Here is a 25,515-nt window from a genome sequence, read left to right on the forward strand (position 1 = left end):
TCTTCTTCTAGACCGAAATTACCACCCCATTGTGTCTTCTTAGTAATGGATTCCACTTCATGTGGAGACTATTGGGTATGCACTTCATTTTGTGGAGAGTCCATCATAAATTCAATTTTCATGATAGACCCCTCTTCTAAGAGCTGTGTGAAGTTACAATCACCATGCGTTTGCGAATCCATTCCTTAATAACAATAACATAAAAAGCAGCAATATGATAAGAAGTTAGGCAAATCAACTTTACATACAGCAGCAAAAGGATCACAAGGATAGGCAAATTAGTGGAGGACATAAATACAACCAAACATTATAGCCTTTTGTTGAAGTTTAACTAAAGAAGTTTAGAACAAATCAACAATTGAAGCTGCTTCAGAATTGAAGTTACAGCAGAATGAAGAAGAAGACATTCTGTCTAAACTACAGGTTGTTCTCTTGTAATGACACTAATAGACATGTATAAAGCTTATATGAAGTTAGTTACTAGATTAGTGGATATAGTTACTAGGGGTTTGTTTGGATACAGCTGAAAACTGAAAATGAAAACTGAAAACTGAAAACACTGTAACAAAATAATTTTTAAATGTGTGAATAATACCGTTGGACTCATTTTTAATGAAAAAGATGCTGAAAAGTGATGTTTGTGGGTCCCGTGAACAGTGCATGGGTGCACTGTTCACGCATAAAAGTCAACATTCACGGCAAACAAAAAAAAAAAAAAAAAAAAAAAAAAGAAAAAAAAGAAAGGAGGAGGAAACATAGACGCAAAACGCGTTTGCTTTTCGTCCGTATCCAAACCAAGCCTAGATGTCATTCTTTCTCTTTCTTACGTCTGATTCTCATCTATAAGGACAGAGCCTCTTGTAACTAAATTAATTCAATATAATGCACATACAGATTTTTCTCTCAACTTTTATGATCTTTGTGTGCAATCTTGATACCTTTTTATTTTTTGAAAAACAATCAACCATTAAAGCTGAGTTCATCTTAAACCTACTCATCAAAAAAGAGAAAACAAAAGCACAAACATACAACCCCACAAACCCAATTGAAATAAATGGGTAATGTAGTATGATTTATTTCCAGGTTGCAACTAGTAATGTTTATAATTGGTGAGTACTGGATGAGGTTGAGAACCAATTCACCAACACCTCTACAAACATACAAACCCACACACCCATCTTACTTTTCAAGATTTCTTAGTGTACATTGGATTCAATCCCAAGTCTGTTACTCAAAATGGAAAAGCTTCATTTATTGATCCAACACCCACCAAATTTCTAATTCAATTCAACACCTAACAGACTTTATTATCTAACCCTCTGTTAGGAATGAAGGGAGATGGCGTAGGGAAGCTCTTGTATAGCTGTTGGCTAACAAGGTTCTTCTGATAATTAATTCTAGATATAAAAATCTGTAGTGGCTCCAAAAAGGGGTTTCTTCTCAAATCTATATATTACTAAAAGCTGAAGCATAGCGTTTAATGCTGCTGCTCTCACGTTGCGCCACATCAGCTGCCACATCATTTTCTTTAAAAAAAAATAATTTTTTCTTCAATTTTAAAATGGTTTTTACAATTTTTAGCCTTATAAATCCCAGCCCTATAAATGCTTACTCCTACTATTACCCTATAATAAATTTGTATAATTAATCCAGTCCACCCTTTATTTATTTAGTTCCACTATCAAGCCCAACCCAAAACCTTTTCAGTTCAGCTTAAAGGAAAAAGAAATTAAAAATATCAAACGTGCAAGCCGGTTTGGAAGAAAGAAAAAAAAAAAAAAAAAAATGGGAAGCGTTCAGGGTTTTGTGTGACCAAATAGAAACGTGAGAAGAGAGAGAGCTTGAAGATTGTAACGTAGAGGGAAGCTTAAAGGGAGGGGAAAAAAAAACGTTGAAGCCTTCAGGTGAGAAAACAGAGAGTTTGAAAGCTACCCACCTTCTTGCTCTACCGTTTCGCAGTAACGGCTGCCTATCTGATTTCCTTCCTCCCTTTATTCCTTTCCACACGGTTTATAAATACTGACAGAACCTCCCTGCTTTGGTTGAGGTATCTCTACATCTCAATTTTTTTTTTTTGAGTGTAAAACTTTTATGCTCTGTTTATATTAATATGAGACCCTTTTTTTTTTTCGTTTGTTTGTGTTTATATTAGACGAGCATCCTTGGCATGCCATTGATGTGTTTGTGAGATTGCCTGAATGTAGTTTCAATAGTGCTATAATTTTACAACCAAAAAATTTATTTTATTTTACCTTGGTTTATTTGGAAATATCTCAGGTCTCATTTTTTTTAATGTGTTGTGGCTTATTGGAAGAATGTAAGACTCTGAAGTGGTGAAGTATAAAGTGTTTGTGGCACGTCTCAAATCACATTCCAACGTATTTCAACATGTAAGATTCCATTTCTTGAATTGATCAGATCAGATTGTACTTCTCATTAATGCGTCCATTGTATACTACATCAATAGTGCTATAATTTTACAGCAAAGAAAAAATCCTTTTTTTTTGGTGCTTAACTTTTATGCTCTGTTTATATTAATATGAGACCCTTTTTTTTTCGTTTGTTTGTGTTTGTGTTTATATTAGACGAGCATCCTTGGCATGCCATTGATGTGTTTGTGAGATTGCCTGAATGTCGTTTCAATAGTGCTATAATTTTACAGCCAAGAAAACTATTTTATTTTACCTTTGTTTATTTGGAAATATCTCAGGTCTCATTTTTTTATTGCGTTGTGCCTTATTGAAAGAATGTAAGACTCTGAAGTAGTGAAGTATAAAGTGTTGGTGGCACGTCTCAAATCAAAGCAAATTGTTTTTGGTGTTTCAATTTTTACAGTAAGTTTTCTACATAATTCTACATAATTTTACTGCATAATCCTTGGCAGCCATAAGAACTATTTTATTTTACCATTGTATACTACATCATTTAGATTGATATCCACTTCCAACAATTGATATTAGATCGTACTTCAATTTCATGATTGTATAACATGGATTGTGTTTTAGAATCAAAGCAAATTGTTTTTGGTGTTTCAATTTTTGCGGTAAGTTTTATGCATAATTCTGCATAATTTTACTGCATAATCCTTGGCATGCCATTGATGTGTTTGTGAGATTGTCTGAGTGTCGTTTCAAAAATAGATTTTGTTTAGTTTTGCATTTTGATGCACAAAATTCAAGCTGGCATCTTTTTTCAAAACTCATTAAGTCTTTGCCTTATATTACTTTCATATTATTCCAACATTATAGATTTAATCACCATTAGCACTGACTTTCAAGCTTACACCTGAGATTTGGATGCTTATTCATTATGACATGAATATAAGAATTTAAAAAAACTATGTTAGTTTGAGCTACTTGACACTGCCATGTGCATCTGAATAATTTAATAAATGATTTCAAATGATTTTCAAAGAAGGCATATTTCATTATATTATGCCATGCTTTCACCAATACTAAAATATAAAATCTTTCGTTCTTGAATGTTTCAGTACATGATAGACCTTTTCACTTAAACTTCCTTTCTCAATAGCCCAATGCTAACTACCCTTAGGCATATCTAGAAGTAGCTACAAAATGTTTTGTTTGTGCAGTATTTGACTTCAAACATGATCAAGAATATGTACAGTTTGGTATTGATTTCTACATTAACAACAATATGCATTGAATAAAGAGGAAGAATGGTGGTGTACAATAGCATGATAACTACAAACTTAGGAAGAGGCTGATATAATTAACGCAGAAAAGTACAAATCTTTAATATATTTGAAATTGAATAGAGGATAGAAAGAAAAATCAAATTCCTTCCACAACAAAGAAGGGGGAAAACCTCTAGACAATATTTCTAGAATAACCAAAATAGATTCACATAACTTCAATGTGATAATGTAAAGCTTCTTTTATCTTTCTTCAAGGTTTGCATATTACCACAAAGCAAGGAAGGAGAGCTCTAGAATTGAGCAAATAAAGCTCCTCAATATTTGAATAAAGACCCACTTTACCAGCCAAAGCAAATTGATATTAGAATCAAAGCAAATTGTTTTTGGTGTTTCAATTTTTGCGGTAAGCTTTCTGCATAATTTTACTGCATAATCCTTGGCAGCCAAAAAACTATTTATTTTATAATCATTGTGGAGATATGAATACCCAGCAACTTACATTAGCTTTAGAGAGGAGGGGAAAAAAAATCCAAAGTTACAGAATCAGACTCACTTGAGCTGAAGTAAAATTAAGCAGTCGAATTGGTTATAAAAAAAAGTCACACACACGTACAAAATGAATATGAGAAAATTTAATATTTGTGAAGGACAGTTTGGAAAAAAATTGTAATCCACAAATATGAAGTTCAACATAGTTGACTTTGTGGCCAATTATTTTATGACTCTATCCTAAGAATTGGCATCTACTAATTGAGAAAAAAAAATAACTTAAAAAAAAAAAATCCTTTGCATCAGCAGGTGCTCATATTTTGAAGTTCTTTTGGAATTTCACAATTCAATGCAATATTAGGGTTGGAGATAAGAAAACAATAAGCAAGAAGTGTGGTTTGTAAGTGATTGGAGGGAGAGGAAGCTTAGTTAAAAATAATTCAAATTATTTTATAGATTGCAAGGAAAACAAGTAGGCTACTCAACATTGGTTTGTAAGTTTTGAATTACCCTTACCCTCATAGTTTCAGTCTCATTTAATGAGCAACTTCATGATTATGAACACTAAGTTTTCAGTGTGGTGGTACTAATTGAAATTTTCTATAAGGTGACAACGTTGGTTGGATATCCAAGTTGTTTAGAGAGCTTGGTGGTGGCATTAGAAAATTAATTGATGTGGATCCCATCGATTCCCATATTTGCTGGGTGCTTAGCATGTTTGACTGGATTGTAATGCCTGGACCATGTCTCAAAAGATATTTACTTTTATGATAATGTATTTACAAAGACATTAAAGTAATTTTGTACATGTAAAAATCTGTTGCACACCATTTTCATGCTTTGGCAAGTAGCTTTTTTGGAACGAATTACGGTTTATTGTTAAGAGTTAATTGTATAGCCGCTTAAAGTAACTGTATGTTGGTTTTATTAACTTGAGTTGCATTGTAGTTGAATTTGTTGATTTGGTTCAATTTGTTTTGGTTAACGTGTGGGGAAGTTCTAGGTAGGGATAAGCCAAAAATAGTGTGACAATAATGTAGTGCAAAATCAGGCAATATTGTAGCAACTGGAGAAAATTTCCCAATACAACATTTATACCTATAAACTTTCATCCGAACCATTGTCTCTTGCCACAAACTGTGATACAAAAGCCACATCATCACCTTCCATAGTATCCCATATGCCTTTTGGGATATGATTTTGCAGATTCTCTTTTGTAACACACAATAAATAACCGAAGTACATCAGACATGTGCCTCTTTGGTCCACAAGTGTCATAGATAGATCTAGAGCTATTACCACTATGGAGGCAGAGGTAGCAGTCTATCTGGAATGCAAGCGGTCAGAGCTTGATACAGTTGCACATAGTCAGAACATATTACTTCTACTTTTTTGCAATGTATTGTTTAATGAGTTTCTTTGTTTAATGTATTGAAAAACATGAAAGGTGCAAAAACATGAATGGTGTTAAATGATGTGGACACCTGTCATCGTTCTAATTACTATTTTAATTACCAATTGCTCACAAGTTACCTCTTAATTTACAAGTTTTTAATATGGATTGTTTCTTCAAGTATTTGTAACTTTTAATTATAAATAAAATGAAAAGGCTATGCTAAAATATTTTTTAAATTTTTATTTGGTTGTGTAAGTTGTTCATTTTTCCTAACAATTGATTACGGAATATTTATTAAATTGCAAGTTAAACAGCTATAAAATGAAAAGGTTGTGTTAAAAATAACCACGTGCAACGCGCGGGTCCGTGACTAGTATATTCCTATTTACAAGCGAAGATATTTGATTTTAAGTGTTGGATAAAGGCTAGAATGTTGTTGTTGGTTCAGAAACTTCACAAAGCTACCCAACAAATCAAAATTCAGAAACTTCACAAAGCTACCCAACAACTCAAATTTAGAACTAATAAACTCATCAATTAAAACTACCTAACAACTCAAAATTCAGAAGCTTCACAAAACTACCCAACAACTCAAAATTCAGAATTGATAAACCCATCAATTAAAACTACCCAATAACTCAAAATTCAAAAACTTCACAAAGCAAGCAAGAATTTCCAACCAAAACCCAGATATTCAATTACCAAAAGAGCCTCCAACAACTCTCAAAATTGAAAAATATCAACAAGGATTACAGAGATTATAAAATATACCACTCAAAGCCAATAATTAGTCATCAAAAAAGAAAAATTAAAAGATGCAAGTCCACCACTTACAACAAACTCCTCCAAACATACCTGTTTCCTTCATATCCCCAAAACAACAACAACCCATCTCTTCTTTCTAAGTCTCTGCGGCACACCCACACCACTTGTCCGTAGCCCACCAACATACACCCATAGACACAAACCCACAAGCCGTAGACGATCTCCTTCTTGCTAAAATCAATAAAATTTGGGGAAGAGAGAGAGAGAGAAAGGCATCATACGAGTCTATGGGTCAATCTCTGCTGTCCAAAAATCTCCTTCTCGACACTGGTGAGATTAACCACCTCCTCTTGCTAAAATTTGTGCAAACTCGAGAGCTCCAAAACTACATTGAGCTGAGAGAGAGGCGGAGAGTGAGTGAAGAGAGAGAAAGAAAGAAAGAGAAAAATAAATGTGGTTTGATTTTTTTTTACTAGCAAGTGAAAAAGCATTGCCAGGTTTGGCAAGGGTACATTCCCATGTTAAAATTGTGAGATAAAATATTGAGACAGATGCGCGAGTTTTTTTGAGTCCTCAGCTATATGTTTGTTGAAATATTAAAATAGTTACACTGATGTAAACACTCTTACTGCCTAAAACGGAATTGAATAATAGTGATTAACATATGCTTCAAATTGAAACAATTCATAAAATTTGATATCTCAATTGACAAAATTAAAAATCTGAAATTTTGATATGAAACAGGTATAACACTTTGATTCTAGCATATAGAGACAATGGAGTCATTGAAGACCTAAGAAGTGGCTGAAATGCCAAAAGAGGTTGTTGCAAGAAACTTCTTGCGTGTGAACGTGTTAGGTTCTAAGTACTTAGGAACTAATGTATTAGAACTCTGATTTGTAATATTGGCAAACCATGATCAAAACGTTTTAGTTTTGTTTAGACTTGCTCAAAGTGTATTTATATGTAAAGTTGGAATCGAGTATTCTGCAAGATTTACTGTGTAGATCTGCCTAGCTCGATTGATCGAAAGTCGTGCAGATTATTTTTCTGCAGAATTTTCCAACTCAGCCCAAGCCCTTTAAGATTAGGGTTTCCGATCTACTTCTTCTAATATATAAAGGAAATCCTAAGCACGTTTTTAGGAGATATTTTAAAGAGATTAGAGAGCCTCCTGTGCCTCTTATATATTTAGGATTTTGTACCCAAAAGCTCTCTAAGATCTTGGTTGCTCATATTGCTGTTTGTGTGAATCTCTTGTGAGATCTGAGAGATGCTTGCCTTAACACAAGTTTAGGATTATCAAGAAGGAGATTTCTTCAAGAACTTGATGATCATTCAGTTGCTACCATAAGAACTTAAAGATACACAAGCAGGTGTGCTTGTATTTGCTGGAGAATCCAAGAAAGGAGTCCGTAATCTCGGAGCTTGCACATGGTCGTGTTAGTAAGTTTTCTACTGGTGAGTAGCAATAAGATGTTAGTGGTCTAAGTCACTATTGTACAAACTTCTATTCTTTCATAGTAGATTCAGTTTTACCTTGAGGATAGTTAAGTTAAATCATTCCCAAGTATTTTACCAGTTTGGTTTTCTTAGGTTATTATATCGTGTGTTCTTTATTTTCCGCACTTTACATGATATGATTATATTATTGTGTTAACCTAGATCTGGAATTTGGACTAAGTAATAACTTGGCTTGTTAACTAGGTTAATCTAATTGTGTTTTAAGAGGTCTAAAAACAAACAGAACGAACAATGAGATTATTCACATTCTTGAAATGCTAACAAAAACAAGGATGGAGCTATAAAGAACAGGGTCTTTCCTTATTTAACTGAACACCAAAACTTGAAAACTAGATATCCATATAACCAATTTGGCAATCACCAAATCATAACTCTCATGAACGTATGAATTTGCAAATTGCATGACAAAATCATCTAAAAATGCCTAAACCACTATAATAAACTTCTCATGCTGGACATCAACATCTATACTATCATTCATCATTCTTGCAATACAATCAAAACTACCAGCTAGCACCACCCACCCACCTTCAATAACAAACATGTTACTAGAACACCAAAAAAGAAAAAGAAAAGGGTGCTTCAATCTTTAATATAAATCAAGCATACCTTGCCTGGAAATCCTTCATGAAAGCAACTGATTTCTCAACCCCAGTCAATGGCTTATCATTGTATATAAAAGCACGCATACCCCAAACTGACTTATGCTGCTTGAGCTGAACCATATTCTCCTTAGTTGCTTCCTTAATAAACTCAATCTCCAACCTTGACTTCTCCAAAGTGAAAGGCATATTCATCAATGACCTCATAGACTTCTCCACAGGGCACCTATGGAACCCATTGCTCCCATCGTAAGCATTGTACAGAATCTCAGCTTTCTTCTTGTTCTTCTTCTCCACCTCAACCAACCCTCCTTGATCCAACAAATCCTCAAACGCCAAACCACACATGTAAATCCCATCATTCCCAACCAAATCTTTCTTGCTGATCACAATGGTGACTCCAGATGGCCCCACATTCTTCTAGGCTCCAGCATATATGAAACCAAACTTGTTGACACTTGTGAATCTGCATTTGCATGCAACATGTAGTAATTAACAGATGGTTGAAGTTGTTGTACTGAACCTTATTGCCACTTTTGAGAGAGCAGTTTCTAATATATGCTTGAACACATTCTAGCATAATGTACCGAGCTGCAAAGCAGCATCATCACTTGAAACCATGTCAAAAAAGACATACATGACATCCAAAAGGTCAATGAATAGGTACTTGCACATCTTATCTAAATGCACTTCTGAAGTTTTATGCAAGTTTTCTCCCAAGGAAACATAGTGGACTGACAGGTTTGGCCCTAGGCTACCATCTTTGCCTGCTAGCTAGGCATTCAATGTTAAGGGGCAGCTTACCATGACTTATTTTATTGTGCAGAATAAAATAGAGACCATGACTTAAATCAGAATACCTAATAAAAATGGAGCATCTAATACAAACTGAGAATTTTACCTCTTCAGGACTAAAATGAAGCAGCATTCCAATCATGGGTAGTAGAGCCTCCACTTCACCAGTTGTGGCAAAAATCATTATAATTAAAACTACCACGTTTTTATGCATTACCAAAATACATACTTCTTCGGCAAAAAGGAATAAAATTCAAAATTTACTTTTGTGATTATAATAGCTAATCTTCAGCAGAGATACCTGTTTCTAGAAGCTTTAAGATAACATTTTTCAAATATGTCATATCTACCCCTTCCCTCTTCTGTACTCTTTCCATGTTGTGAAGCTCAGACTTCAGCATGGCTTCCTGCACTCATTATGTTCAAATTTCTATTATAAACTAATGAGAAGCTCTGCTCCCCTCCCCCCACTTCCAAATAAAGAAGAAAGAAGGAAAAATTGCACAAAAAGACTTATAATATGAGTAGTACTTGGTTTTGAGGCACATGGAAAACACTTATTTTAAAAATACTTCCCTACATATATTCATAGACATGTAATAATCCTGTACTTCCATTTCATCAACAGCTAATCTTTAGTAGAGATACCTGTTCAAGAAGCTTTAAGATAAAAATTTTCAAATACGTCATATCTACCCTTCCCTCTTTTGCATTCTTTCCATGTTGAGAAGTTCAGCCTTCAGCATAGCTTCCTGCACTCATTATGTTCAAATTTCTATTATAAACTAATGAGAAGCTCTGCTCCCCTTCCCCCACTTCCGAATAAAGAAGAAAGAAGGCAAAATTGCACACAAAGATTTATAATATGAGCAGTACTTGGTTTTGAGACACATGGAAAACACTTTTTTTATAAAAAAAACTTCCCTACATATATTCATAGACATGTAATAGTCCTGTATTTCCATTTCATAAATAGCTAATCTTCAGTAGAGATACCTGTTTCAAGAAGCCTTAAGAAAAAAATTTCAAATACGCCATATCTACCCTTCCCTCTTTTGCATTCTTTCCATGTTGCGAAGCTCAGCCTTCAACATGGCTTCCTGCACTCATTATCCCCTACTCCAAATAAATAAGAAAGAAGGCAAAATTGCACACAAAGACTTATAATGTGAGTAGTACTTGGTTTTGAGGCACATGGAAAACACTTTTAAAAAAAAAAAAAAAGCTATACTGGTACAATTTTTATGAAAATAAAGGCTCTTGTGATATTGATCATTATTCAAAAGCATAAACATCGACTACTTGAACATTATCCACAAAAACTTCAACTAAAAAATGAATACAAAAGTTCATCAAGATATATAAAGCCTAGGTACAAGCAATAAAGTTTTGGGGGAAAAATCAAAGAACATATAATTAGAAATACAAACTGGTGCCAAAATAAATATTTCTAGTTTGTGTGGGTTTTTATGAACAGAGCTCACTTAATCAGGCACTTAAATTTTTCCATCAGAGCTGGTTGAAACTTGCAGCTCAATGATATGATTGGCTACCTACTAAACTGTCATAATAAATGCATTGGGAGACTCAACAAAGTACAGTTTAAATGAGAACGGATTTTTTGAGAGAAATGTTTACACCAGAATCTACTGTTCTGCTACAGAAGTGCTGAAATTCTGTGCATCCTGCTTTTGCATGGCTGATAATTCCAGTTAGAGAAAAATGATATGTTAAGACCTCACCAACTACCCCAAGGGTTTGATCTTTTATAGATTGAGAAAAGCTTTCAACTTAAATTTAACTAATACAGGTGCTGACAAGTGGTAACAAGAATGGCTTTATACCTATGTAGTGATTTCCATTGTGATCAACCTACGATTATTAATCATTGTCAGGCCAAGTACTAGAAAATTTAAATCTAAGTCATGGGAAAGTGTTAAGTATTAGGTGAAATTTAACAAATATTTAAGAAGACAAAAGAAGGAAACAGACAGGTGGTTTTGATTCCAAAGATTGATGAAGATCCTTATTGCCATCAAGAAGTTTAGAGATTTCTTTGTCCTTCTCCTCAATCATTTGATCTGCAAGATCATGAAACCTAGAATGATCTTTCTACAAGTTATGTATCCAGTTAACGCAAGAACAACAATACAATATAAATATACTGACAATTAATCCAAGCCCAAAAACAACAAGATACAAGGTACCTTCAATCTTTCATATCATAATTTGAGCTCATCCAATTCTTTTTGTACATCCTACCCAGAAGATGCATCATTTTGAGCCTTCAATCCCCCAAAGATGATTGTAAAAATGAAACTACAAATTTTCTCTTTCAAATTCCCACCAAAAAAAAAAAAAAAAAAATGATCTTGTGGGTATTAATGGTGATATCGCGATATGAACACTTTAATCCAAGTCCTTTTCCCAGGCCGGGGTGGGGGGGGGGGGGTGTTGTGGCGAATTTCATTAAAGGAAGTGGCTCATTGAACAGTACATTGGCTTGCAGTCGATGGCCAAGTCAACTTATCAGAAGCTTGTTGGTTTAAAGGAAGGATATAAGATTCCAACAAATCCCCATGGAAAACGTCAGATAATACTAAATTCAGCCGAAATGCAGCATTTTCAACCCTTAGGTCTCTTTGAATTCTCTCATTTTCCATTTCTATTATTGTGACAAAGTTGGAAAGCTTTAAACACAAAGAACAAAGAGGGAATGAAATGATACGAATTTGTAATAGTACTAGGCCATCCAGATGTTAAAAATAGCTACTATATTGAAAAATGAAACATTTAAATTGTCATCACATTTATTGTTGAAAGGGAACAACAATAGAAGTACAATTTTAAAGGGGGAAAGAATGAATTATGTTCAATTAGAACTTAGGAAAACAACCCTGGCTGTATGAAATTAACAACCAAGGCTGCAGACTTATCTAGAAAATTAAACTCCCCAGTGCAACCCAAGTTGCTTGTATGAGTATTCCCCACCCAATCACAACCCAAAGTCATGTAATGTTGTTAGTAACTGTGCATGGCCTGCTATAGTTGGGTCTCCAAAAGAAAATGAGCTGGTTCCTGTTTTGCAGTATGGCCAAACTTAGATGTACAGTATTTCCTATGTACCCCTGTGAGTTTTCCTGTTGCTGCCCTTTGGTGGAAAGCTACCATTAGTCTTGAGCATTCTCTGTGAGCAAGCAAAGCAAAAGAAATCTCCATTAGTAAAATTTTAATTCATATATGATTTGAGGTAGAACTTAGGTACAATTCTTTAAATGTTGTATTTTAGGGTTCCTCAATGCAACCATTTGGCACATCTTATAAAGACATTAAATTCAACTATGTTTATGGTCAATGCAACACGTGGTTGATTGGGAACCCTAAGTTAAAATGGTAAGAAAAAACTCACAAGAGCTGATCTTCTGAGTAGCTGGTGTGCCATTCACAGGTCTTATTCCACTGCTTGAATCCATAAAGGGCACATTGAGCGGTATAGACTGCAGCAGCTGCTAATACAGATGGTTGGAATTTAAGCATCTCATACTCCACTAGTGAAAGCTCAATCAAGAAGAACGACAGTTGCTCAATCTGTTACATAAAGTTGTAATTTAAGTACACAATACTGCAGTAATAACATGCCTTTACAATTTTCACTGAAAAGAGTACCAAGTACTAACCTTTTTGTCTGATTGAGCAGCCTTGAAGAACCTTTGCATGAAAACATAAGGGGTTGGAACCGACATGTTGAACTGCAGTGTGTTGAGCATCAAGCTCTCCTGCAGATAAACGAAGAGCAGGAGGTCAATAATTTGTTATCAGATATAGATATAGTGTTGGCATAATCACAACCAAAGAAAAGTACCATTTCCAGAACCTCCTTCCTTGTGTACGCTTTATCTGATATAAGAATCAAATCCCCAACTACAGGAACAGAAACCTCCTCATACTTGCATGCTAAGAGCATGGCAACCAAGCCAACCAACTGAAGTTTCTTTCTTACTACTGATTGCTTGGATAAAAATCTGTCTATTAGATTAACAGTAAGGAACAGTGTCTCTTTCATGAGTTCAAACTTATCGTGGACCTGTTAAATTCAAACAATTAATACCCTTGCTCAAATTTGACACTAGAATAAGAAAAAATCCATTTGAACTGGAAAACCAAATTTTAGGCATTGGTTCTGTAGGAGAAAATTGTATATACCTCAATAAGCCAGTCAATCAGTATAGCTCTCATCCTCTCATTAATGTCAAATTGTTGTGCCATGTAGTCTGGTGAAACACAGCTAAAACACTGCATAAAATTACTGGTGTTCAGTAACCAAACATAGGTAAAAATTGATGGTTTCCTTGTTAGTTACTACAAGTATTTGAGGCTTAGAAAAAAAAATGTCAAATTGTTGTGCCATGTAGTCTGGTGAAACACAGCTAAAACACTGCATAAAATTACTGGTGTTCAGTAACCAAACATAGGTAAAAATTGATGGTTTCCTTGTTAGTTACTACAAGTATTTGAGGCTTAGAATTTGTGCAGCAAATTTCCTAAATAACGCAACAGATCAAAATTTAACCACAAAGATTTGAAGACAAGTTTTGGTAAAAATTCAAAAAAAATTTCCTTTTGGTACTGAGGATGAAGAAAAAAAAATAGTTTGGATCATATATCTGTCTCATCTTGATTATTGACTCAGTATAATTTGAGTATTTGTTTTCTGTAAAAGGGAATGAAGATCTGAAATTCAAAATTTGAATTTCTTTTCTTTCTAGTAAGTAACACCTTTTGTTTGGAGCTAAAAACCCACAAAAGAAAAATGAAGAAATTAAGGTCTGAAGGTCCAAATTTTAAATTTCTTACCTCGTAATTGGTCGGTGCACTGGATCAGCCTGTTTCTTTTCAAAGAATTGATGTTTTCTAAACAAGAAAAAAATATAAACAAAAATCAATTCCCAAAAAAGAAAACAAGGAACAAGCATGCACAAAAAGAAAAATAAAAATAAAAATTTAAACTTTATGGCATCAAGAAGTTACTCTGACAAGCCTCTCTTATTAACAATGGGGTATGCTTGATTGCTCACTAAACTCTGATTAATGACGCTTAAAGCCCTCCTGTTGTGCTTAATCTCCTGCCCGAACTTTCTATTACCCATCTCTAACCCTCCTCCTACTGTATATCATTCAAAAAACAAAAACCCATGTCAGGTCTTGGTGTTTTATAGCCATGTTCAATGTTAAATCATTCAAAATCTGAGACTTTGTAGCATATAATCAAATGGGTTTACCTTGAAAATTTGTGGGTTTGTTCAAAGTAGTAGGATTGTTCTCATCAGTAATAACCATTTTTGCTTTGATTATCTGAAAGAAAGAGACAATCACACACCAAACCCCACTAAGCCTAAGACAAAAAATCAGAAGCTTTAGAGCATCTAAAACTCTAAAGCCTGAGCCTTTGCAAGAATGTATATATGTATGTATGTACGAAAAAAAAGGTAGATGAGAGAGAGAGAGAGAGAGAGAGCTAGACACGAAAATAATGGATATTTGTCTGGAATAGCCCTCGTGGCGCTTTTACTTTTTTCAAATGCAACGGCTAGTGAATTATGACCGTTGGATGAAGAGGGTTTTTGTCAAATGGTACTTTCTCAGTTTGTCGCAGCAACGGTCTCCTGGGTCTGGTATAGGCATGTGGGTGTGAGTTTGCAGCATCTGATTTCAAAAATTGGACAAAGATTACTTTTTTTCTTTTTCTTTTTTTTCTTTTGAGTTTATCTTCTATTGAATAATGATTGGTCCCTTTTGCTACACTTTGCCTTTTACGGTAAGTTTAAAATGCGCTCCTTTCAATTTTTGTTTTGTTTTTTTTTTTTTTTTTTTTTTTTTTTCCGCACTTGGATTGCTAATAAATTTCATGATCCCGAACTTGGATTGTTGTTGTTTATTAAAAGTCTAGCAATGAAATGCTAATTAAGGAGTTTGGTGCAGCTTTTGGTTATTACAGCATGACTTGTGCAATAATTTTGAGTGTGTGGATACTTTCAATTATAAATTTAGTTCTTGTAGAGCTGTGCCTGCAAACCCTTGTTAAGGATATTAATGTTAATGACTTCAAACATAATTTGGAATGGCATTGAATTCGTATTGTAATAATATTTTATAAATTGATCATTTCAGGGCGTCCGTTAACTTTTTCTTTTGTAATTTTTAGAATATTAAATTTATGGAAATTCTTAAACATGATTAGTTTGACTTTTTGAAATTGTAGATAAATTTTAAATATATTATAGTTGAAGGGTATGACAAATTAAATCCTATAGTTTCAAAATAACAAAATAAATAATTAAGAAATTAAACTATTAGCTCATACTAAAACTTAAACGATCCACTTAAATGGATTGACATTTAATTAGTTACTTTTGAAACTATAAAGTTTAATTTGTTACTCCTCCTATATTGTAAGATTTAAAATATAGTTATTCTAAATTTATTTTGATCAAGATTGTAATGTAACCACCAAGTAATGGTTCCCAAAAATTTGGAGGCTCTTTAAATTTATTAGAGTCTGTTCCCCCCCCCCCCCCCCAAAAAAAACTAATATAGTTGTCTACATGTGAGATTTTTCGTTTATGCTTACCTCTTAAATCTTTTTTTTTTTTTTTTGGGCAGTTTAAGCCCTTACCAAGGAGCATCTTAATTCTTATTTAGTTGAGTAAAAAATGTGTCCCAAGCTTAGCCAGCTTGAGACTACATTTTGCATTGCAAACACTATGAGCCTATTTGGTATAATATTTTTAAAACAGTTTTTTATTTATAAATATAGAAATATATATAATAAAAAAAAAGGGCCCTATAATTTTTTATTAAAAAATTTATAAAAGGAAAATATTTCGCACCTATTTTCTAAAAATTGATTTTAGAAAACTTTTCTCCAAAAATCACTATGGAGACGGAATAACTTTTTGAATGTTCTTGTTCTCAATTTCAAGCCACTGTTCATTGTTGTTAAGTTTGGCTAGGTTGTCCCCCTTTTTTTTTAAGAGAAATATATATATATATATATATATAGAAAACAAACAAATAAATTTGTAGGTTAGGAAAACACTAAAAATTTGTTTTTGAGAACAATTTCTCATAACACCTTAAAAACAATTTTTTGAAAATAAGGACCAAACAGGCCCGATGGTTTTTACAACTTCCAAAATATAAAACGCATCAACCAAACTTTGTAAAAGAAAGGGCCCACTTCATCACCACAACTTCCATTTCTTTCCCGATTTTGATCGTATGTTCTCACTTATTTGCAGTTACTGTTACCCTTCTCTTTTCATCTTGAATGATGGCACCTACTCTTGTATATATTTTATTTTAGTTTTTTTAATACAATTTTAGTTTTTGATAACGAGTATCCTTTATTGAAGGAACATTAAATATTGTTTCCCTCACATAAATACCAGAAAAAACTGAGTGGCTGGTTATTGGTAATCAAAACTATCAAAAATTGTTCAATATATCGGTAGATTACACATTTCTCTCACATAAATAAAAATTTCACATGTAAAATCCGCATTTATGTGAAAGAAAAAATGTATTCCAATTATATTGAATAATTTCACAAAAACTAACTCATTATGTATACTAGTCAAAATATCAATTGTTAAATATATTATTAGACAAACAAGATGGCCAATTAGAAATGTCACAAAATCTCTCACCCTGACCTCAACAAGAAGCAACTATGTATATGTGACTTATTTATGGTATGGACTGAAAGGTCCAGGAACATTAAAAAATGAAGCCAATACCAATTTCATAACAAACTTTACACCGTATATCTTCTCAAACAACAATAAAAGTTCCTTCAACAATGCCCTTCTCCTCCTTGAATGTTGATATTATTTTCTTTTTCTCCCAGAAATTTGGGAATTTGGCAGAAAAATACTGGAAATTCATTTCACACTGATCAATGATCATTATGATTTTCTTGTACCATATAATTTTATCATATTTCTTGGATTTACCTTTTGTGCCCATCTTGGATTTATGGAATAACATTGTAGATGACTAAATTTCTAAGGTTGGTGGCATAGTTGCTTTGAACAATATGTTACCCTTTGCCAGTCTAGAACTTCATCCAAGGTTTAGTGCAATAGTTTCTTCTAGATGACATGTTACTCGTTGCAGACCTATAAGCCCTTTCTGAGGTCTAGTGCAATAATTTCTTTCTAACAACATGATCCTTCTATGGGCACTTACCCCTTTTTTTTCAAGGATTGGTGCAGTATTTTTTGAAAGTATGGTATTTTAACCATTTACACATCTTTTTCTTTTTGTCCGTTAGTTTCCAAAGATCTCTATATAAAGCCACCCGAGGCATGCATTAAGTTGTACAAACATAGTTTTCAGTGAGTAACATAATACTTTTAAGTGTAGAGAAATTATGCATTTTCACTCATAGGTCGAAAATTTTCCTTCTCTACAAACATAAATCAAACTTTTTAATATTTAAACAATCAAGTATTTTATCTTTATTCCTTCATCACTAGGCCCTCGGCCCACTTGAAAATAGAGATCATAGATCTGCTAATGTGATTTTAACCTTTGTAGATAATACAATAGAGATCAGATCATACATTTGCTAATGTGATTTTAGCCTTTGATGGAGCCTTAAAGAAAACATGAAACATCACCAAGGTTGATAAAAATGTTTTCCTTATTAAGACAAAGGCCAAGAGCCTTAAAAAAGTATTGAACTAGCTTGAACTTTGAAGGAGCGTGCCCTCTAACATCAGGAATTGTCTCCTGTTCCCGCTCCATGGTGCGGGTCTGCCTCTCACAGCCTGTGAGGCTGTGAGCCCCACTTACAAGCCTCGGGAAAGTCAGTGACTTATTGGTCAAAACTATTTTTTTAAGCCCGACTAGTTTCAAGGACTATGGCCCATGGTTTAAATTGTTTAATTCATTCTCCGTCTGATTCACCTTATTTATTTTTTAAAATAAAATTATCTAAATAAAGATAAAGAGACAGAAGTTTCTCAAAAAAAAAAAAAAAAGATAAAGAGACAGAATAATCAGGACCATTCCATTTTTACACGCAAAGTACTAAAATCATTACCCAAACAGTCTATTTAGGATCAGTTTATTTTGCTAAAACTGAAAACTTTTAGCTAAAAGTACGGTAGATAAAGGTAAAAGTTTGCTGAAATAGTACAATATGACCTATGAATAATACCAAAAAGTATAATAGGGCCTATAAATACTAGTAAAAATAAGCTGACTTTTTAATTTTTTCCAAACACACACATGCTTATAAAAATGACCCCAAACTCTAAATTACTTTCATTTATATCCCTTACTTTTGGCCTCTAATTCGCATCAGTATTTGTATTTTACACATCCATTTTTACACTAAAAACCTACTTTTTCTATTTTACACTACCACTTTTACAAAACACTCACATCAGCTCATTTATTTTACAAGTTATTTCTATAAAATATTCATTCTTCTCATTTTTTTATTATTTCCCTCAACTGACTCTTAATATTCGCGCGTTATCTCTCTCTCTCTTTTCATTTTTGCTGAACAACTNTACTACAAGTATTTGAGGCTTAGAAAAAAAAATGTCAAATTGTTGTGCCATGTAGTCTGGTGAAACACAGCTAAAACACTGCATAAAATTACTGGTGTTCAGTAACCAAACATAGGTAAAAATGATGGTTTCCTTGTTAGTTACTACAAGTATTTGAGGCTTAGAAGAAAAAAAAACCAACGGAAAACTTAAGCCAAGCAAAAATACTTGCCATTTGTACAAAATAGTAAATAGATAATGGAAAACAACTTATAACTAGTATGACAACTTTCAAAATACCTAACATAAATGCTGCAATTGCTGAGTTGTTGTTAGAACCATAATAGCTTAGGCCATATTTTGATTGAGGTCTGCTTACGTGTACTTGGCACACAAATAGAGGTAACTAATAAACCCGCGCGCACGCAAATGCACCTAGCTAATAAACCCACGTGCGCATATCTAATGTACCCGCAAAGTACAATTAACTACATGTTCTCTCTATTACACAATAGATGGTAACCTTTTCCTTTTTGAGTTGTATCATAATATATGAAACTTTTCAAATTGTGCCATTTCCTTTTTTTTTTCCTGTTTGAAAAACATGCTACCTCTAATTTATTAAATTGAACTACATAAGTATTTGAGGCCAAAGAGAAAAGGAAGGGGGGAAAAAAACAACTAAAAACTTAAGCCAAGCAAAAATACTTGCCATTTGTTCAAAATACAGAAGTATCAAAACCTTATATGGTAAATAAATAATGGAAAACCATAATTAATTAGTATGACAAAATTTTCAAAATACCTAACATAAATGATTAAATCACCAGAGTTGTTACAACCATAATAGCTTAGGCCATATCAGTAACTACTTAAATTGAGGTCTCCTTACACCATGTAATTGGTGCGCAAATGCGTATCCAACAAACCTGCAAGCTCGTATCTAACCAACGTTTGTGAGCATACCTAATGAACCCGCGCACACTATCTAATGTGCTTGCAAATACAATTGACTACATATTCCCGCCATCCTATAGATGGTAACCTTTCCTTTTTGAGTTGTATTACAATATATGAGACTTTTCAAAAGTGGAAATTTGATTTTATATATTTACCCTCACCCTTTTTCTTAAAACAAACAATTGGTGCCATCTCTTTTTTTTACTTTTAAAAAAACCGTGCCACCTCTAATTCAAACTAAAAGACATTTTAGGAAGATCATACTTGTACATTTTTATAATAATAGTACCATTTCAAAACGTTTTATTATGGATCTTCAAATAGTTTCAATGTTGCACAAGGTTACACACATAAAAGAAATGTATATTTTAAACTGAACTTGATTCAATAATTTAGTAATTTAAAAGGAAAAAAAGTAAGGTGTGCACCTATGAGTTTTCTTTGATAGTTTCACTAATTTTATTAAATTACAATTGATAGAAGAATCCAAAACCACTCATTATAGGTTAATCTAAGACTTCTTTACACAAAGTATGTAAATTTCAAGTTGAACTTATAGAAGGGATTTGGGTGTGTGTGTGTGTGTTTGTGTGGTAGGGAAAACATTTTATACCAAAAGGATTAGGTTTAAGGATAAAGGAAGAAAGGTTTAGATCCCTAAACACATAACACCTATCAATTGAAGAAGATAGACACTATGAAAACTATTATACATATAAATTTAGTCAGTGAAACAGTTACCAGCTAAAAACAAGTTCAATTTACCTCCATTTTTCTGTAGTAGGCATAGAGATCTTCAATGTAGTCAACAACTGCTAGTGGATTCTTTGCATCACAGCTATCAATATCCATGACGGGCTCTTCGACTATATCCTCCATTTCAACTTCCTCCTAAAAGATTTAACCAGTGGATTAACAATCTTATAAATTGATTAACATAATTTTCAATTAACTGTTAACACACACACACACAAAGATACCATCTCATCAGTTTCACTAGGCATTGCTTCTGGTTGTTCTAAAAACATGGGCACCGGGTGGTCTTCTTTAGGGGCCTTGTGTTCCTCATCTATAAAGATGAAATCTCCAAATCCATTTGAGGTTGATGCAGATGGGTTTGCCTTCTTAATTTCCTATTCATAGTTAGAGCCAAAAAAATCAATCTCAGCACCACCAAAAACAAAAAGGAGCACATATACAGTTTGGATCCATGTTTTCTCTTAGAGAGAGAGAGTAGTGATACCTGGGGACAAGGTGGCTGTGTGTTTGCAATTTGTGCAGCAAATTTCCTAAATAACGCAACAGATCAAAATTTAACCACAAAGATTTGAAGACAAGTTTTGGTAAAAATTCAAAAAAAATTTCCTTTTGGTACTGAGGATGAAGAAAAAAAAATAGTTTGGATCATATATCTGTCTCATCTTGATTATTGACTCAGTATAATTTGAGTATTTGTTTTCTGTAAAAGGGAATGAAGATCTGAAATTCAAAATTTGAATTTCTTTTCTTTCTAGTAAGTAACACCTTTTGTTTGGAGCTAAAAACCCACAAAAGAAAAATGAAGAAATTAAGGTCTGAAGGTCCAAATTTTAAATTTCTTACCTCGTAATTGGTCGGTGCACTGGATCAGCCTGTTTCTTTTCAAAGAATTGATGTTTTCTAAACAAGAAAAAAATATAAACAAAAATCAATTCCCAAAAAAGAAAACAAGGAACAAGCATGCACAAAAAGAAAAATAAAAATAAAAATTTAAACTTTATGGCATCAAGAAGTTACTCTGACAAGCCTCTCTTATTAACAATGGGGTATGCTTGATTGCTCACTAAACTCTGATTAATGACGCTTAAAGCCCTCCTGTTGTGCTTAATCTCCTGCCCGAACTTTCTATTACCCATCTCTAACCCTCCTCCTACTGTATATCATTCAAAAAACAAAAACCCATGTCAGGTCTTGGTGTTTTATAGCCATGTTCAATGTTAAATCATTCAAAATCTGAGACTTTGTAGCATATAATCAAATGGGTTTACCTTGAAAATTTGTGGGTTTGTTCAAAGTAGTAGGATTGTTCTCATCAGTAATAACCATTTTTGCTTTGATTATCTGAAAGAAAGAGACAATCACACACCAAACCCCACTAAGCCTAAGACAAAAAATCAGAAGCTTTAGAGCATCTAAAACTCTAAAGCCTGAGCCTTTGCAAGAATGTATATATGTATGTATGTACGAAAAAAAAGGTAGATGAGAGAGAGAGAGAGAGAGAGAGCTAGACACGAAAATAATGGATATTTGTCTGGAATAGCCCTCGTGGCGCTTTTACTTTTTTCAAATGCAACGGCTAGTGAATTATGACCGTTGGATGAAGAGGGTTTTTGTCAAATGGTACTTTCTCAGTTTGTCGCAGCAACGGTCTCCTGGGTCTGGTATAGGCATGTGGGTGTGAGTTTGCAGCATCTGATTTCAAAAATTGGACAAAGATTACTTTTTTTCTTTTTCTTTTTTTTCTTTTGAGTTTATCTTCTATTGAATAATGATTGGTCCCTTTTGCTACACTTTGCCTTTTACGGTAAGTTTAAAATGCGCTCCTTTCAATTTTTGTTTTGTTTTTTTTTTTTTTTTTTTTTTTTTTCCGCACTTGGATTGCTAATAAATTTCATGATCCCGAACTTGGATTGTTGTTGTTTATTAAAAGTCTAGCAATGAAATGCTAATTAAGGAGTTTGGTGCAGCTTTTGGTTATTACAGCATGACTTGTGCAATAATTTTGAGTGTGTGGATACTTTCAATTATAAATTTAGTTCTTGTAGAGCTGTGCCTGCAAACCCTTGTTAAGGATATTAATGTTAATGACTTCAAACATAATTTGGAATGGCATTGAATTCGTATTGTAATAATATTTTATAAATTGATCATTTCAGGGCGTCCGTTAACTTTTTCTTTTGTAATTTTTAGAATATTAAATTTATGGAAATTCTTAAACATGATTAGTTTGACTTTTTGAAATTGTAGATAAATTTTAAATATATTATAGTTGAAGGGTATGACAAATTAAATCCTATAGTTTCAAAATAACAAAATAAATAATTAAGAAATTAAACTATTAGCTCATACTAAAACTTAAACGATCCACTTAAATGGATTGACATTTAATTAGTTACTTTTGAAACTATAAAGTTTAATTTGTTACTCCTCCTATATTGTAAGATTTAAAATATAGTTATTCTAAATTTATTTTGATCAAGATTGTAATGTAACCACCAAGTAATGGTTCCCAAAAATTTGGAGGCTCTTTAAATTTATTAGAGTCTGTTCCCCCCCCCCCCCCCCAAAAAAAAACTAATATAGTTGTCTACATGTGAGATTTTTCGTTTATGCTTACCTCTTAAATCTTTTTTTTTTTTTTTGTGGGCAGTTTAAGCCCTTACCAAGGAGCATCTTAATTCTTATTTAGTTGAGTAAAAAATGTGTCCCAAGCTTAGCCAGCTTGAGACTACATTTTGCATTGCAAACACTATGAGCCTATTTGGTATAATATTTTTAAAACAGTTTTTTATTTATAAATATAGAAATATATATAATAAAAAAAAAGGGCCCTATAATTTTTTATTAAAAAATTTATAAAAGGAAAATATTTCGCACCTATTTTCTAAAAATTGATTTTAGAAAACTTTTCTCCAAAAATCACTATGGAGACGGAATAACTTTTTGAATGTTCTTGTTCTCAATTTCAAGCCACTGTTCATTGTTGTTAAGTTTGGCTAGGTTGTCCCCTTTTTTTTTAAGAGAAATATATATATATATATATATATAGAAAACAAACAAATAAATTTGTAGGTTAGGAAAACACTAAAAATTTGTTTTTGAGAACAATTTCTCATAACACCTTAAAAACAATTTTTTGAAAATAAGGACCAAACAGGCCCGATGGTTTTTACAACTTCCAAAATATAAAACGCATCAACCAAACTTTGTAAAAGAAAGGGCCCACTTCATCACCACAACTTCCATTTCTTTCCCGATTTTGATCGTATGTTCTCACTTATTTGCAGTTACTGTTACCCTTCTCTTTTCATCTTGAATGATGGCACCTACTCTTGTATATATTTTATTTTAGTTTTTTTAATACAATTTTAGTTTTTGATAACGAGTATCCTTTATTGAAGGAACATTAAATATTGTTTCCCTCACATAAATACCAGAAAAAACTGAGTGGCTGGTTATTGGTAATCAAAACTATCAAAAATTGTTCAATATATCGGTAGATTACACATTTCTCTCACATAAATAAAAATTTCACATGTAAAATCCGCATTTATGTGAAAGAAAAAATGTATTCCAATTATATTGAATAATTTCACAAAAACTAACTCATTATGTATACTAGTCAAAATATCAATTGTTAAATATATTATTAGACAAACAAGATGGCCAATTAGAAATGTCACAAAATCTCTCACCCTGACCTCAACAAGAAGCAACTATGTATATGTGACTTATTTATGGTATGGACTGAAAGGTCCAGGAACATTAAAAAATGAAGCCAATACCAATTTCATAACAAACTTTACACCGTATATCTTCTCAAACAACAATAAAAGTTCCTTCAACAATGCCCTTCTCCTCCTTGAATGTTGATATTATTTTCTTTTTCTCCCAGAAATTTGGGAATTTGGCAGAAAAATACTGGAAATTCATTTCACACTGATCAATGATCATTATGATTTTCTTGTACCATATAATTTTATCATATTTCTTGGATTTACCTTTTGTGCCCATCTTGGATTTATGGAATAACATTGTAGATGACTAAATTTCTAAGGTTGGTGGCATAGTTGCTTTGAACAATATGTTACCCTTTGCCAGTCTAGAACTTCATCCAAGGTTTAGTGCAATAGTTTCTTCTAGATGACATGTTACTCGTTGCAGACCTATAAGCCCTTTCTGAGGTCTAGTGCAATAATTTCTTTCTAACAACATGATCCTTCTATGGGCACTTACCCCTTTTTTTTCAAGGATTGGTGCAGTATTTTTTGAAAGTATGGTATTTTAACCATTTACACATCTTTTTCTTTTTGTCCGTTAGTTTCCAAAGATCTCTATATAAAGCCACCCGAGGCATGCATTAAGTTGTACAAACATAGTTTTCAGTGAGTAACATAATACTTTTAAGTGTAGAGAAATTATGCATTTTCACTCATAGGTCGAAAATTTTCCTTCTCTACAAACATAAATCAAACTTTTTAATATTTAAACAATCAAGTATTTTATCTTTATTCCTTCATCACTAGGCCCTCGGCCCACTTGAAAATAGAGATCATAGATCTGCTAATGTGATTTTAACCTTTGTAGATAATACAATAGAGATCAGATCATACATTTGCTAATGTGATTTTAGCCTTTGATGGAGCCTTAAAGAAAACATGAAACATCACCAAGGTTGATAAAAATGTTTTCCTTATTAAGACAAAGGCCAAGAGCCTTAAAAAAGTATTGAACTAGCTTGAACTTTGAAGGAGCGTGCCCTCTAACATCAGGAATTGTCTCCTGTTCCCGCTCCATGGTGCGGGTCTGCCTCTCACAGCCTGTGAGGCTGTGAGCCCCACTTACAAGCCTCGGGAAAGTCAGTGACTTACTCTCTCTCTCTCTCTCTCTCTCTCTCTCTCTCTCTCTCTCTCTCTCTCTCCTTCTCTCTTCTGCCTTCTCTCATTATTTCTCAAAAACAAAAACCCAAATCAGTTCTTCACTGGCCAAACCGAGCTCCGGCGACCC

At 33.2% G+C, this 25,515-nt stretch overlaps 3 protein-coding genes and 1 long non-coding RNA gene across 9 annotated transcripts in view; 1 reads left to right on the forward strand and 3 right to left on the reverse strand.

Moving 5' to 3' along the window:
- Positions 1-11,544, reverse strand: part of LOC112040652 (phosphoserine aminotransferase 2, chloroplastic-like) — a 42,480-nt gene extending 30,936 nt beyond the window's left edge. Inside the window, exons 1-7 of one of the 6 annotated variants that reach the window (XM_065772958.1) lie at positions 11,222-11,543; positions 10,870-11,101; positions 10,226-10,329; positions 9,878-9,981; positions 9,531-9,636; positions 8,442-9,388; positions 6,399-6,703 (exon numbers count right to left, since the gene is read on the reverse strand). The gene's annotated coding sequence lies outside the window, so the exon portion shown is untranslated. Of the gene's footprint in view, positions 1-67; positions 185-6,398; positions 6,704-8,441; positions 9,389-9,530; positions 9,637-9,877; positions 9,982-10,225; positions 11,102-11,221 lie in introns of those variants that run through there. The other 5 variants (XM_065772955.1, XR_010628772.1, XM_065772954.1 and 2 more) reach the window with 5 other exon arrangements.
- LOC136067330 (uncharacterized) lies at positions 2,289-4,065 on the forward strand. Its single transcript, XR_010628802.1, has 3 exons — positions 2,289-2,390; positions 2,711-2,834; positions 3,914-4,065. It is a non-coding gene; the product is annotated as an uncharacterized LOC136067330 (long non-coding RNA).
- Positions 11,545-11,986: 442 nt separating the features above from the next.
- On the reverse strand, positions 11,987-22,017 carry LOC112016128 (G2/mitotic-specific cyclin-2). The gene is made up of 11 exons (XM_024048638.2): positions 21,777-22,017; positions 21,526-21,661; positions 21,352-21,408; positions 20,993-21,038; positions 20,730-20,882; positions 20,515-20,640; positions 13,433-13,522; positions 13,092-13,313; positions 12,907-13,005; positions 12,639-12,817; positions 11,987-12,416 (listed from the first exon to the last, which is right to left on the reverse strand). Exons 1-11 carry the CDS (start codon positions 21,832-21,834, stop codon positions 12,272-12,274), a joined length of 1,311 nt encoding a protein of 436 aa, XP_023904406.1. The 5' UTR covers positions 21,835-22,017; the 3' UTR covers positions 11,987-12,271.
- Positions 13,731-14,894, reverse strand: LOC136067317 (G2/mitotic-specific cyclin-1-like). The gene is made up of 4 exons (XM_065772997.1): positions 14,509-14,894; positions 14,258-14,393; positions 14,084-14,140; positions 13,731-13,770 (listed from the first exon to the last, which is right to left on the reverse strand). Exons 1-4 carry the CDS (start codon positions 14,564-14,566, stop codon positions 13,731-13,733), a joined length of 291 nt encoding a protein of 96 aa, XP_065629069.1. The 5' UTR covers positions 14,567-14,894.
- Positions 22,018-25,515: the final 3,498 nt, after the last annotated feature.

This window comes from Quercus suber, unplaced genomic scaffold (genome assembly GCF_002906115.3).
Source record: "Quercus suber isolate HL8 unplaced genomic scaffold, Cork oak 2.0 scaffold_67, whole genome shotgun sequence".
Classification (NCBI taxonomy): domain Eukaryota; kingdom Viridiplantae; phylum Streptophyta; class Magnoliopsida; order Fagales; family Fagaceae; genus Quercus; species Quercus suber.

What these genes read in the sequence shown, in the direction of transcription:
- LOC112016128 (XM_024048638.2), bottom strand. Translation starts at nt 21,834, where the DNA reads ATGGTTATTACTGATGAGAACAATCCTACTACTTTGAACAAACCCACA. An exon ending in CAAACCCACAAATTTTCAAG is followed by an intron (nt 21,662 to 21,776) that starts GTAAACCCATTT and finishes AATGATATACAG; the next exon opens with TAGGAGGAGGGTTAGAGATG. An exon ending in GTGCACCGACCAATTACGAG is followed by an intron (nt 21,039 to 21,351) that starts GTAAGAAATTTA and finishes TGCGTTATTTAG; the next exon opens with GAAATTTGCTGCACAAATTG.
- LOC136067317 (XM_065772997.1), bottom strand. Translation starts at nt 14,566, where the DNA reads ATGGTTATTACTGATGAGAACAATCCTACTACTTTGAACAAACCCACA. An exon ending in CAAACCCACAAATTTTCAAG is followed by an intron (nt 14,394 to 14,508) that starts GTAAACCCATTT and finishes AATGATATACAG; the next exon opens with TAGGAGGAGGGTTAGAGATG. An exon ending in AATAAGAGAGGCTTGTCAGA is followed by an intron (nt 14,141 to 14,257) that starts GTAACTTCTTGA and finishes TTTCTTGTTTAG; the next exon opens with AAAACATCAATTCTTTGAAA.